Source organism: Ailuropoda melanoleuca, chromosome 4 (genome assembly GCF_002007445.2).
Source record: "Ailuropoda melanoleuca isolate Jingjing chromosome 4, ASM200744v2, whole genome shotgun sequence".
In the NCBI taxonomy this organism is placed as follows: domain Eukaryota; kingdom Metazoa; phylum Chordata; class Mammalia; order Carnivora; family Ursidae; genus Ailuropoda; species Ailuropoda melanoleuca.
In genome coordinates this window covers 73,367,711-73,382,707 of record NC_048221.1, presented here as the reverse complement: position 1 = coordinate 73,382,707, position 14,997 = coordinate 73,367,711, and the positions used below count along the sequence as shown (strand labels likewise).

At 39.9% G+C, this 14,997-nt stretch overlaps 1 protein-coding gene across 1 annotated transcript in view; it reads right to left on the bottom strand.

Moving 5' to 3' along the window:
- MSH2 (mutS homolog 2) overlaps positions 1-14,997 on the bottom strand; it is a 73,070-nt gene that overhangs the window by 41,397 nt on the left and 16,676 nt on the right. The window contains exons 6-7 of the mRNA XM_002912422.4: positions 14,179-14,312; positions 445-644 (exon numbers count right to left, since the gene is read on the bottom strand). Coding sequence (XP_002912468.1) covers positions 445-644; positions 14,179-14,312 — 334 coding nt within the window. The remainder of the gene's footprint in view (positions 1-444; positions 645-14,178; positions 14,313-14,997) is intronic.

Genomic DNA, 14,997 nt, shown 5'->3' with positions numbered 1-14,997 from the left:
CCTCCCCCTGCTTGTGTTCTCTCTCTCTCTCAAATAAACAAAATCTGAAACAAAAAAGGAAGGACAACAGGAGCCGGCACCTGACCTCCCTGGCCCCCTGCCGTGAGACTTTGGCTGTGATGCATTATCCTTCCTTTGGTGCTGCTGCTAGACTGTACCCTTTTCCTTTAATAAATACAGATTTGAAAGCAATGTCATTTTGGGTCCTGTCAGTCTTTGGCAACTGCCACTGCTAGTGCAATAAATCCAGCTACCCTAATATTCACGTCCAAAAAGCAAAAATTCTAAGTTGTCTCATGATTCCGGACTTCTACAACATAGCTATAGGTCAATACAAACCTGTTATTAGAAAAACTTAAGAGTTACCAGACCCAACTTTATAAGGACAACACATTTGCTAAGTATATTGAGAGTGAAGGAAAACAAAAACAAAATCATTGTTACCTTCATACTTTTCCAGAGCTTGAATAACATTAGGGAGTTGATTTATACCCTGATAGAGTCGGTAACAATCTTGTAAATTTGCTGCTTGTCTCTGAAATTTCTTGGCAAGTCGGTTAAGATCTGGGAATCGACGAAGTAAATCTTCTTGTAAACTCTGCCTCAATTCTGCATCTTCTACAAAAGCTTCCACTAAATTCAGTCTGAAATAAATTGTACTGAATTAATCTTAAATATTTTAGTATAAAATTAAAATCTGTCTACTAATATATAGAAATCAATCAAATGAACTCCAAAATTCCATGCAGGAAGCCTGACTCTATCCTGAAATGTAAGCTTCTTACAGAGGATGGAAAGCTCCATAATACTGTGACATAAGCACTTTCTGATTAGTTAATAACCAAACTAACATTTAGTTAAGTAGTATCAGAAGATACTAATACATACCTAATTTTGTTTGCCTTTCATCAAATTGCCTTTTCTTAAACAGAAGAATTTCATTATTGGGACACTGCTGCTACTGACACATTAGTGCACGCGTAAACAATGATTTTCAATAAAACAGTTATAATTCAAGAATGTTGCCAAATCCAACATTTATTCTATCAGAAGGTCTTATAAATTTTCAAAATGCAGTCTAAAATTACCTTATGACAGTACAAAGCCAAAAATTTCTAGTTAAAAAACTGAAATAAGCTTATTACTTCCCCAAAGTCAATATATAAAATCTTGGCCTGTTCTAAGAACTATAAAACATGCAGCTCATATTGCTTTGCCATTTATTGGAATCCACAGCTTTCCATTTTCTTCCTTGTAATTCACAGAAAGAAATGTTTTAGGGGGAGAGGAAGAATAGGGAAAAAAAAAAAGAAAGAAAAAAAGAAGAAAGAAAGAAAGAAAGGAAGGAAGGAAGGAAGGAAGGAAGGAAGGAAGGAAGGAAGGAAGGATGGATGGATGGATGTTTTTACATCCTAACACAGCACATGCATGCACAGACATTGTAGGAGGCATAATATACCACCTCAAAACATGCCACTTTAGAGTCCTTAAGGACTATTTTGAGCTGACAACAATTAAGAAGAAAAAAGAAAAGCCCTCTGCTTTCTCCCTATTTGCCCAAAAGCAGGACATAAATTTACAGATGTCCTCTCCCTTCTCTTTTTACCAGAAAGGACAAAAGTTAACCACAACTTTAGACCCTTATCAGCCTGGAAATGGTACCAGAGGAATCTACGTAACAAGTTTTAGCCTTTACCTACCATTAGCTTCCCATAATTTGTAGCCCTAGGAACTCAAAATCCTTCTCCTTTGTCTGGTCTCTTCTCTGAAATTTATTGTTCCTTTGCTAAGATGCTATGTATACCCAAGTTCTCATCAATCTTGGAGTTACTCATCTCTGAGTGCTCCCATGTATAAGCATAACTTCAGTTTGTCTTTCTCTTGTTAATCTGTCTTTTGTCAGTCTAATTTATAAGCACCCAGCCAGAGAATCAATGAGGGTTATTAGGAAAAAAGAAATTTTCCTTCCCTACGATATATAGTTAAAATAGGTTTCACACTAGCCAAATCATGGAAGGAGCCGAGATGCCCTTCAACAGATGACTGGATTAAGAAGCTGTGGTCCATATATACAATGGAATATTACTCAGCTATCAGAAAGAACGAATTCTCAACATTTGCTGCAACATGGACGGCACTGGAGGAGATAATGCTAAGTGAAATAAGTCAAGCAGAGAAAGACAATTATCATATGATTTCTCTCATCTATGGAACATAAGAACTAGGATGATCGGTAGGGGAAGAAAGGGATAAAGAAAAGGGGGGTAATCAGAAGGGGGAATGAAACATGAGAGACTATGGACTATGAGAAACAAACTGAAGACTTCAGAGGGGAGGGGGTGGGGGAATGGGATAGACTGGTGATGGGTAGTAAGGAGGGTACGTATTGCATGGTGCACTGGGTGTTATACGCAACTAATGAAGCATCAAACTTTACATCGGAATCTGGGGATGTACTGTATGGTGATTAACATAGTATAATAAAATAAAATAAAATAAAAATAAAAATAAAAATAAAAGAAAATATCCAAAAAAATAGTAATAATAAAATAGGTTTCACAAACAATACATATTACTCTTACTATGCATAATGTACTGTTGTTTTTCTCTCATATTTAACTTATCAAAAAAAGGTAGTTTTCACCCACTACACTAATTTCATAACTCACATACTGGGTCACAACTTGCAGTGTGAAAAGCTACCTTGTAGATGTTAATGCAGTAACATAGATATAGACATAGATATCTATATATATCTCTGAAAGGTAAATTTTAGTAATCAAAGGTAGGGTGGGGGTGCCTGGCTGCCTCAGTTGGGAGAATATGTAACTGAGCTCAAGCCATATGTTGGGTGTGGAACCTACTTTAAAAGGGGGGGGGCAAGGAAAATCGCCATGGGCATAGCAAATAATCCTAGGTTCAGAAGGCTATGAATGAGGAACCATTTCCTTATTTTTATTTTTTAAAGGGGTATTTTTTTTCTTTTTTTTTTTTTAAAGATTTTATTTATTTGACAGAGAGAGAGAGACAGACAGAGAGAGAGGGAACACAAGCAGGGGGAGTGGGAGAGGAAGAAGCAGGCTCCCAGCAGAGCAGGGAGCCCAGTGCGGGGCTGGATCCCAGGACCCTGGGATCACTCCGAGCCAAAGGCAGACGCTTAACGCAGATGCTTAACAACTGAGCGACCCAGGCGCCCCCAACCACTTCCTTATACTTGTAAACTAGAAGAGCAGTAAATTAACCCTCAAATTACACAAGGACAGAGGAAGGAAACAAATCAGCTTTCTAAATTTCTTAACAATTTACTGAGCTCTCCAACAGCATTTACAATTCCTCCATCATCAAAATGTTCATCCAGCGTATTATATGAGGGGAAAATTATGCTGCCCCCCCCGAGTAATCACATAAGCAAGATTTCTGAACCTTGACAATGCTGACAATTCCTTGTTGTGAGGGGCTCTTCTGAGCTCTTTAACAATATCTCTGAGTTCTACATATGACACTATGGTGACAACCTAAAAGGTTTCCAGGCACTGCCACATGTCCTCTTGCCCCAGGTTGAGAACCACCAGCTTAAAGAAACCTGAATAAAAATTCAGTTTTTAAAAGATGAAAAGAGAAAAATAACTGAAATTCTATAGAAATGTCAAGATAATATCTAGGCAGCTGGCAGCAGGTATACGCATTGTGGCAAATGCCAAATCAGTGGGGGGAAAAGTCTCCTACTACCAGGCTGGTATTATACTGTGTATCAGTCCCTGGGGCTATAAACAAACTTCTAGAACATTTCAGGCACTTACCCGAAGACTTCTATGGCTTGTACTCTAGATTTAAAGAACAGAACTTGAGCAGACAGATGCAGTCAAGTCCCATAATCCAGTAAAGCAAATCTGGGCCTTCCTACCTAAGCCTCTGGTTCAAGATCACCAGCATGGAAGTAACTTGGAGGTGGACAGTACAATATTCCTGGGGGGTGGGACTCAGCTGTGAAATTTCTATGAGCTTCTCATGCACCAACAGTTTGATAAAGTCTGAGTCCTAACAATTACAAGAAATCCTTGAGTTTTCATGATAAAGTGGGGAAAGTGATATAATGGGGTGAGGAAAGGATGAAAGAAACCTGATGCTTGGCAACCGACCCCTGATCTTTCTTTTTCTCTTCTTTTCCTAAGACTCCCATATCCTCAGGCCGCTCTCAGGTAAATGTAAGAATCCATACAGAAGATATTTCATTTCTTTTTTTTTTAATTTAAGATTATTTATTTATTTATTTGACACAGAGACAGCCAGTGAGAGAGACAGCCAGTGAGAGAGAGACAAGCTGTGGGAGTGGGAGAGGAAGAAGCAGGCTCCCAGCAGAGGAGCCTGATGTGGGGCTCAATCCCAGAATGCTGGGTTCACGCCCTGAGCTGAAGGCAGACATTTAACAACTGAGCCACCCAGGCGCCCCCATACAGAAGATATTTCTGATCAAGAATCTTCCAGGGGTGGGGCGCCTGGGTGGTTCAGTCGGTTAAGCATCTGCCTTCAGCTCAGGTCATGATCCTATGGTCCTGAGACCGAGCCTTGCATCGGGCTCCCCACTTGGAGGGAAGCCTGCTTCTCTCTCTCCTTCTGTCTGCTGCTTGCCCTGTTTGTGCTGTCAAGTAAATAAATAAATCTTAAAAAAAAAAAAAAAAAGAATCTTCCTGGGGTGTCTGAGTGGCTTAGTTAAGCATCTGACTCTTGGTTTCAGCTCAGGTCACCATCTCAGGGTCATGGGATTGAGCCCTGCATGGAGTTCCACACTCAGCAAGGAGTTTCCTTGAGATTCTCTCTCTCCCTCTGATCGCACCCCCCCCCCACCGTTTGTACGTGCTCTAATAAATAAATCTTAAACAAAAAAAAAGAATCTTCTTTTAATTCTTAAAAAAAAAAAAAAAAGAAAAGAATGCTTCTTCCCTATTTCAACTATTTTATCACTGCTTCCTCTCAAACTGACCAGGGAATAGGTCCTAAGTCATCAACACCACCTTTCGGCCCTGTAATCCACCAAAATGACCAACACAAAGGGAGAGGGGGTACGCACTATGTTCTCTAGACCTTTTAGAGAACAGAGTTGGTTCTTTGGCCACAGACATGCACATCTATAAGAAAGATGATGATGATACTGTACAGACATCAGGGGAATGGCACTGTTCAAAAAGTAACACCCCACAAACGTTACCATGGCAAAACTTGAGGAGTCCACACAGTGTTATCCAGCATGCTGATAGCATCATTGTAAATGAGGGCAAGGTTCTTGCCAAGAGAATTAGTGTATGTACTGAGCATATTAAGCACTCAGCTTCCCAAACCTGTGAAGGAAAATGATTAGAGAAAGAGGAAGCAAAGAGAAAGGTACCTGGGTCCAGCCAGGTACCAGCCTGCTCCATGCACAGAAGCACACTTTTTAAGAACTAACAGAAAAGAGCCTGAGCTGCTGGAACCCATTCCCTATGAATTCATGGCATGATAGACATTAAAAAAAAAAAAAAAAAAAAAAAGACCTCTGGAATGTAAAAATGTTTCTCTTAGTTAAGTAGCAGTCTGGTGTTCCCTTCCCCAAAGAAATACCCAAAGCAAACTTTGTGTCCTTAAAAAATAAATAACACCATTCAAGAGCATAAAGTTCCAGTAGGACTATAGGAAGACCGCAAGGGAATAAAACAGCTTCTAAAACACATAGTACAAGGCAATCTACACAGCCCCCTCAATCTTTGGTCCAGGTATCATTAAAAGTCCAATAAATTGCTAGTTTCACAAGTCTGTTCAGTATGCCATTTCAGAAATAATTACAGTGTCAGTTTACGTACTGGCTAACAAGTTTTTATAAAGGATTGTTTTGCTGTTTCTATGACAATGCCACTCTTAAATCACAATTTGAGACGCTCCAAGTTATTGTTGGCATAACAAAGTATACCTGTCAATCCTACTCAATAAAATTACTCAGCTCTACAATTTGACACATCAATTTGCAAATTGACAGAGAATAAAAGAATTTTTTAGGGTCAGTTCATCTCTAAAATTCAAACAGAATAACTCACGAATTAATCATGAAATGTTCAGTATTCTAAAAAACCCACATTTGTCCTTTCTTTGAAACTAGCCATTTCTGGGGATGCCTGGGTGGCTCAGCCGGTTAAATGTCTGACTCTTGGTTTCAGCTCAGGTCATGATCTCATGGGTGGTGGGGCTCTAAGCTCTGTGTGGATTCTGCTTGAAAGATTATCTCCCTCTGCCCTTCCCGACTCATACTCTCCGTCTCTCACAAATAAATTAAAAAACAAAACAAAACAAAAAACACTAGCATTTCTGATCTCTCATTTTAAGAACAGCTGACTGGAGTTCATGACAGCATATTCATATGGCTGAGCACAAATTTGGTCCCTAAAGAACTACAATCATAAATTTCTGAGTCTCTTCTTTATCTCTTCTCACATGGTTAAATGCAGTCAGAACCACTCATCTGATGTGTACTCTTCGAGGCCTGAGAAGATTAAAAATGAAAAAGTATGGCAAGATATAAAGAGAGGAACATGCTTTTAAGGAATATTCAATCTAGTGGAGAAGGACATGCTCCATTTTACAGTTAGTGCTGAGTAACAAGTGAGATACAAAATGTGATATGGATAAGAAAGCAAGGATTCCTATGGGACCTAGAAAACTACTTTGGGGCATTTCATTTGCCTATATCTTGAACAGCTGGGATTTAGAGAGACAGGACTTGGGGGAAACTACTTGGGATGGGAGGCCACAGCAGAGACTAACAGGGAGAAAAGTACAGGATGCACTGAAAAACTGAAGCAGAAAAGGAACAGGAAAAAACTACATCCAAAGGTAAAATTGAAAAGGTTGGCTTTGGAAAGGAAAAAGCAGTATTTATTCTGAGATAGAGCCAGGGAGTAAAAGACTGAAAATACAGATACATTTTGACTGTATAAGGATTAAGGAAATGATCTGCTTAGAGGCAGGAGGCAGCTGAAGGCTTTCAAGAAAAGTGAAAAATTTGGGGTTGGGCAGTTAAGAGGAGACATACACCTCCGAGAGGTGCTACGGGATCCCGGGATGCAGGGACTGGGTGGGACCGACGCCACCTTGGAGCAGCACTTGGGAGGACACGATGAAGAATCCATCATCAGAGTCCAGTGCACAGACTCACAAGGACTTAATCTAGGCTGCCATGGGTCCCTGTCATGAGCATGCCGGGGTGATACCCATTCTAGCCCAACAAGCAGCTAAGCTAACCTCAGAGCCCACGGATATTTCTGTGGTGTGCCTAGAATCAGATGTGATCCAGAAACATGATGGCATCACAATGGCAGTGCACAAAATGGTCTTCTAACATCTCCTATCAGTTCTCTAGCAGCCTGTCATAGGGGCTCGATCCTACCGATATTAATTATCTTGTAGAGCTATCACAGTTCCAGTAGTTAGGTCATTTCTTTAGTGTGCAATGGGCACTTTTCTATTAATTCTAGAATAAGCTGCTTTTTGACATTCGATGGACTGACTTATCAAAATATCAGTAAGGAAGGATCACGTTTTGAAGCAGCAGGTCCAGTCACCATGTACATAGGATTTTGTTACATTTAATAAAACTGGTCGGGGGGGGGCGCCTGGGTAGCGCAGTGGTTAAAGCGACTGCCTTCAGCTCAGGGCGTGATCCTGGCGTTCCAGGATCGAGTCCCACATCGGGCTCCCTTGGCTGGGAGCCTGCTTCTTCCTCTCCCACTCCCCTGCTGTGTTCCCTCTCTCGCTGGCTGTCTCTCTGTCACATAAATAAATAAAATCTTTAAAAAAAAAAAAAAAAAAAAACTGGTCAGGGGGGAAAAAAAAATGGGTAGCAAAGAAAGTCAGCAACTTTTAACTGAGAAAGACAGCTAAGGAGAAAGGCCAGTATGACAAAGGGCTAATGGAGCACAAGAAATTCTACGGTCTCCATGAAAGCACTGGAAAAGCAGTTGCCTTTGTGGTACAGGCTGGACAGGAAGGCAAATGAGCTTCAAAGGGCCGAGGAGATCAGTCCAGAGACCAGAATAAAGAGTTACCACTGAACCTGATTTACAAGTAGAGAAAAAAATGGCGGGGAAGCAGTGGAGTGCAAGCCCTCCTGTTCTTCCTCAGGGGTTACAGCAACGGTTCACTGTTATAAAGAAATGCACTCACTGTATAATCTCCAAACCACTGTCTCCATACAATATGAACTATTAACTAAAGATACCCTTGCACAAAAGGATAATGTAACCTGGAAAGAAGTCTAGGGACCCTAGGAGTATACCACTGCCTCAAAAACCATGACATTCTATCACATGAGCACCACCACTATTTATCTAAATTTACAGGAGCCATACTTTTATTCAGAGACATGTTTCTATTAAGACTGCTACATGAGGGACGCCTGGGTGGCTCAGTCGGTCAAGTGTCCAACTCCTGATTTCAGCTCAGGTCACAATCTCAGGGTCATGAGATTGAGCCCCAAGTTGGGCTCCATGCTCTGCGCAGAGTGCACTTGAGATTCTCTCTCCCTCTGCTCGTGCTCTCTCTAAAATAAATAAAATCTTTTAAAAAAAAAGACTGCTACATTAATTGTATTAAATTTTATATAAAAACAGGGGCGCCTGGATGTCTCAGTTGGCTAAGCATCCAACTCTTGGTTTTGGCTCAGGTCATGATCTCATGGGTCATGGGATCAAGCCCCACACTGGCTCTGTGCTCAGCGTGGAGCTACTGGAGATTCTCTCTCTCTCCCCTTCTCCCTCTGCCCCTCTCCCCACCATGCACTCTCTCTCTACCTAAAAGAAATAAAATCTTTTAAAAAAATTTATAGAAAAAGAAGTAATTCAATTTTAAACTAGAAGGCACTAGGAATACCAAATTCAACATATACAAATTATTTCATCAGCAATTTCGTAAGAGTGAACTATTTCATATGCTACCATTTTTCAATGTTCTTTAGAGAATTCTAACTTAAAAATTATCAAGGCTTCATATGAATCTATGGAAAGACAAAAAACAAAAACCTAGAAAATTAAAAGCAACAGTCCTAATATATGTGCAAACATGAGGACTCGGGACAGATCAGAAAATAAGTGAAAAAATAGTGATATTGAGCAAAGTTCCTTTTTTTAAATTCAAGTATTTTTATTTTATATACAAAGAGCTAGCATTAGGGTAGATATCTTGGACATCTGTAGTAAGGTAGGTCTCTTGGGATGATCCATTCAAGGAAGTTCACTGAATCCAACTTAATGAAGCCCATATCCTTCACACACTGACAAACACTAGTGGCACATATTGAGGCCCTATTTCTGGATCAGATCATGACAGTTTATGCTGATGAGGCAAGGATGAGAATCCCGGCTGAATTTCTTTTTTTAAAAAAAAAAACTTTTTTTTTTTTTAAGTAAACTTTACCCCAACATGGGGCTTGAAGTCATGACCTTGAGATCAAGAGTTGCACACTCTACTGACTGAGCCAGCCAGGTATCCCTGGCCAATTTTTTTTAGATGACTCCAGGAAAGTGACCCATCTTGCTCTCTTAGAAGCAATGAAGCAAAAGGTGGACAGAGTTCTTATTCTAATTTCTAATCTGTCAGATGAAGTACAAAAAAGAATATCTAGGGGCGCCTGGGTGGCACAGCGGTTAAGCATCTGCCTTCGGCTCAGGGCGTGATCCCGGCGTCATGGGATCAAGCCCCACATCAGGCTCCTCCGCTATGAGCCTGCTTCTTCCTCTCCCACTCCCCCTGCTTGTGTTCCCTCTCTCGCTGGCTGTCTCTATCTCTGTTGAATAAATAAATAAAATCTTAAAAAAAAAAAAATCTAGATACTCGCTCCTAAAAGGTAATAACTTACCATTCTCATTGAAGACGAAAGTATTTAAGCCATTAACTAAAAACAAAAAATATTTATATTCTCAGTGCAAATAGGTTTTAGTGATTGGAAACAGTAGCATGACATTGTATGTCAATGTTAACAAGCCATTCTATGGATATAACTTAAATGAAAGCCAAAATAATATGTTCCATTTCTGGTACTAAAGTATAATTTGGATCAAATTAAATACCACTGATAGGAGTAATAAATACAGTGCAGCAATTAAGCTCTGTAGTCAGGCCAGTCTGGCTTTAAATCCAGTCTCCACATTACAGCTGATGAATTTGAAATGCTTAGCAAAATGTCAGGCACAAAGTAGATACCAGTCTTATCACCGTCCTCCTTCTAATAGCTTGACAATAATCTAAAAGTAATCCTATTGTCATCATTATTCCTGAAGATATCAACTGGGCTATTGTCCTTCATAAGATGTATGCACCAAACTCAAAGATCTAATCACATCTGTCCACACCCCTGCTCTAATGAAAACAGAAGACAATTCTTGGCTCTCCTTAACAGAATTCACCCATAGCAACATAATTTAAAATTAACTCTTGGGGTGTCTGGCTGGCTCAGTCAGTAGAGCATGCAACTCTTGATTGCAAGGTCATGAGTTTGAGCCCCATGTTGGCATTAGGTTTACTTAAAAAGCAAAATTAGGGGCGCCTGGGTGGCACAGCGGTTAAGCATCTGCCTTCGGCTCAGGGCATGATCCCGGCGTTCTGGGATCGAGCCCCACATCAGGCTCCTCCGCTATGAGCCTGCTTCTTCCTCTCCCACTCCCCCTGCTTGTGTTCCCTCTCTCGCTGGCTGTCTCTATCTCTGTCGAATAAATAAATAAAATCTNTAAAAAAATAAATAAATAAAAATAAAAATAAAAAGCAAAATTAAATTAACTCTTCACTTACAGATTCCCACTACTTACTCTTCCGGAAATAGACCCAAAATAGTAATGGCAGTAAGAAACAGAAAACATAATTTCACTGTTACCCTGAAGATCAATCCTAAATGCTAAAAGAGGGAGATCTGCCCTGAAGCCCCTGAAAGGTGTAAACTTTGAAGCCCTAGGTATCACAGCAGGCAGAACTGAGAAAGGGAAATAAAACAAGGAGACTGTCCAAACAAGAACCTGTATGAAGAGTATAACTTTCTCTCCCTACTCTGGAATTTTAGCATTTGGTCTTGAAAACCAAGGTATTCTTATTTGCTGGCAAATGAAACATTCTCAGCAAAATAAAGAGGAGAAAATATGTGTTCTCATCTTACAGGTGCAGAAAACCAGGTCATATTCTGACTCATAAAGCACTCCTCACAAGTGTTGTTTCTAATTAATAAGTCTTGTTAGACTACCAGATGCTGGAAATTATTGCTCTGTCCTGTGAAAAAAATCTTTATTTACCCTCTAAAAAAATCTAATTTTGCTATTTTATCTTCTAAGTATTTGTTACTCTGGTAATAGAAAAGTCACATCCCAGTTTCAAAGAGTCCAAATACATACGTGCTCTAGTTGTTAAGCCAGAAGGGGATCACTGACACTTGCTCTGTTCCCACAAGACCAAAGTTAAAAATACAATCAACGACCTGGAGCTTGAAAGTTAAATTACCTAATTTTTCTTTAAAAAAAACCAAAAAACAAAACAAAAAAAAAAAAAACCTGGTTGCTCCCAGGGCAGCAGTGGCAATTCACAGAGTACAACAAATGTGTCCCTGGGCACCTGGGTGACTTAGTAGGTTGAGCATCTGACTTGTAAAACTTCGGCTCTAGTCATGATCTCAGGGTCCTGGGATCAAGCCCCGTTGGCTCCCTGCTCAGCAGGGAGTCCGCTTGTCCCTCTCTTTTTGCCCCTCCCCCCATTCGTGCTCACTCTCAGACTCGCTAATAAATAAAATATTCAAGGGGAAAAAAAGAAAAGAAACGTGTCCTGGAGCTGTACAACGGACAGCCCCTGAGGAAGAGGTCCCAGGGAATTGGGGGACAAGAACTGGAGAATTATCACTGTGTATCCCTCTGTTCTGTTTGAATTTTGACACATACAAATGTTATTACTTATTCACAGATAATTAAAATTAAAAATTGTAAACTGCTTTGATTACTTGCAAATATTTAATCCTTCCTATTTCCTAAATTACTAAATCCCACTCTTCTTCCCCAACAAACCTGGCTTCAGAAAGTCACCTTAGCATCTGAACTTATGCATTGTCAATAAAATACCAACACATCCACAAATCACTAACTTCCTGGGTTATTTTTATTTTAAGACTCTTTAGAATGCACAGGATTAACAATGAGCTTAGTAATTATGTGCAGGGTATATAACAATACCGACCAACTACTTTATGTTTGCCTGGCAACATCCCAAATACTGAAGAGATCATTATGCTTTTGCGTATCATCAGTATTCAGTAGGTATTCAACAAATTCTTTAATGATGTGACATCATAAGCCATAAAAATAACAAATCTTTTACCAGTTCTGGCAATGTAACTTAATTTGCCAAATGGAAAACATTAGGTACAAATTAGGCCATTAAAAATAGCCTAATTATTAAGAAAGGTAAAATAAAGTACATCTAGTCAATAAAATATTATGTACTTACTAAAATTAAAAACGCTGAATATGAAGATAAAACAGCAACGGTAAAATGTTTATGATAATATAAACATAAGTGGGGAAAAATTTGGGCACCAAACTATAAGGATTTACAACAATTTTTTTTTTTTTAAGATTTAGGTATTCATTTAAGAGAGAGAGAGAGCAAGCATGTGCAGGAGCTGGGGGAGGGACAGAGGGAGAGAATCCTCAAGCAGATTCCACACCAACCCAGGAAGCCAACGCCAGAACCAGAAGTGGGGCTCAACCCCACGACCCATGAGATCATGACCTGAGCCAAAACCAAGAGTCAGACCCTTAACCAACCACCTAGGCGCCCTACAACTATGATTTTTTAAAAAAGGACTAATATAAGAGTGCACCATATAAAATGATTCCATTTACATAAAGTTCATGGAGCAACTGGGTGGCTCAGTTGGCTAAACATCCGACTCCTGGTTTCAGCTCAGGTCATGATCTCAGGGTCCTGAGATCAAGCCCAGTGTCCAGCTCCATGCCTAGTGCAGTCTGCTTGGGACGCTCTCTCCCTTCTCCCTCTGCCCCTTCCCATACCCACATATGCACTCATTCTCTAAAAATCTTAAAAATAAATAAAATAAAAATAAAGTTCAAAAACAGGCAAAACTAATTAACCTATAATGTTACATGGACAGTAATAACTTTTGAAATGAGATGGGGTAGTAACTAGCAGGAGAAGCCAGGGGAGTTACTAGGGATGCTAGTCACGTTGTTTCTTAATTTGACTGCTGTTACACCATGTGTTGCTCACTTTGTGAAAATCCGCCAAGCTGCGTACTTAGGATTTGTGCTCTTATGGATAGTATACTCCACTGAAAAGTCTTAAAACTCATATCTAAAACAAAAGATAAAAATAAAATATACCCAAATGCTAATCGTATTTGGGTAGCAGGATTACAAAACTTTTTCTTTCATTTTCTCAATTTTAGAGATTTTCTGAAATATATGTTTAGGCTGCCTGAAATCCTTTCTAAAATAATTAAGAGTAAGTGCTCCTATGTACCAGATCTTCTTCAAAGTACTTTATATATATTAAATCATCTCGTCTTGGGGCACCTGGGTGGCTCAGTCAGCTGGGTATCTGCCTTCGGCTCAGGTCATGATCCCGGAGTCCTGGGATCGAGTCCCATGTCAGGCTCCCGCTCAGCAAGGAGCCTGCTTCTCCCTCTGCCCCCCACTCCACTCATGCTTTCTCTCTCACTCTCTCTCAAATAAATTAATAAAAATCTTTAAAAAATAAATAAATCATCTAGTCTTCGTAACAACCCTACGAAGTACTTTATTACTGTCATTTTAAAAGGGAAGAAACTACAACACTGAGGTTAAGTAACTCCCCCAAGATGACAGCGCTAATTAAGTGGTACAGCCATAATTTGAACCAAGATAACCAGACTCCCAAACTCATGGTCTGAAACACCATGCATCCATCCTGATAATAAAATCTTACTTTTTTATACTGAAAAAGATAGTAATTAGGAAACTAAGTTATTCTATCAATCTAAATCATTACTATTCTGTTACTATGTAAGTAGCTCTCTGTGTAGTCAGATGCTAAAACATAGGAGCAAGTTCCCATATTAGAGTAAGTGGCATAATCCTAGAGTAATTAGAAGTTACTCAAAGCTTACAGAAGTGTACATGAGAAATATACCTCTCTTCTATTCTGTTCTTATCCATGAGAGGCTGCTTAATCCACTGGTTAACCAGTCTTTGTCCTTGAGGGGTTTTGCATTTATTCAGCAATGCAGCCAGAGACTGAGAGCCAGTAGTATCTTCAACAGAACCCTAGCAAACAAAAAACAAAATAGGAAGAACGGCATGCTCATTAGTGAAAAACCTTACTGTGCCATAAAAAATAATTAAATAATTTTGGAAAGGAGAACACTTAACAGTCTTCAAATATTAAATGAGAAATCTGCACAAAAGTTCCTCTTCCTCAGCTGAGTCACTGTCAGGCTGGGCGTCAGTCTATACTGCAGCATCTGAGTAGTTTGAATCCACATAGTCAAAGTGGTAGCTTTCCAGATGCCATCTCATGTTTAACCTAGCACCTCCCACTACCATCCTTTATGAACTCCAAAGTGTGGTGACCTCACTTTAAATACTGCCCCATTTTGGGGTACCTGGGTGGTGCAGTCGGTTAAGCACTGCCTTCAGCTCAGGTCATGATCTCAGGGTCCCAGGACCGAGTCCCACATCAGGCTCCCTCCCCAACGAAGAGTCCGCTCCAGATTCTCTCTCTCTCTCTCCCCCTCTTTTCCCTCCCCTGCTCGTGCTCACGCTCTCACTCTCTCTCAAGTAAATAAATAAAAATCTTAACCAGGAAAAAAAAAAAATAGTGTTCCATTTTGTCATCTTAACTCCTCTCTGGGGAATTGGGACTAATGGCCAGACCAAGCCAACTGCAAATCTTGGATAAGCAAACCAGTGATCATTTGAACATGGCCTGTGAGAGACTCCCAGTTGTGTG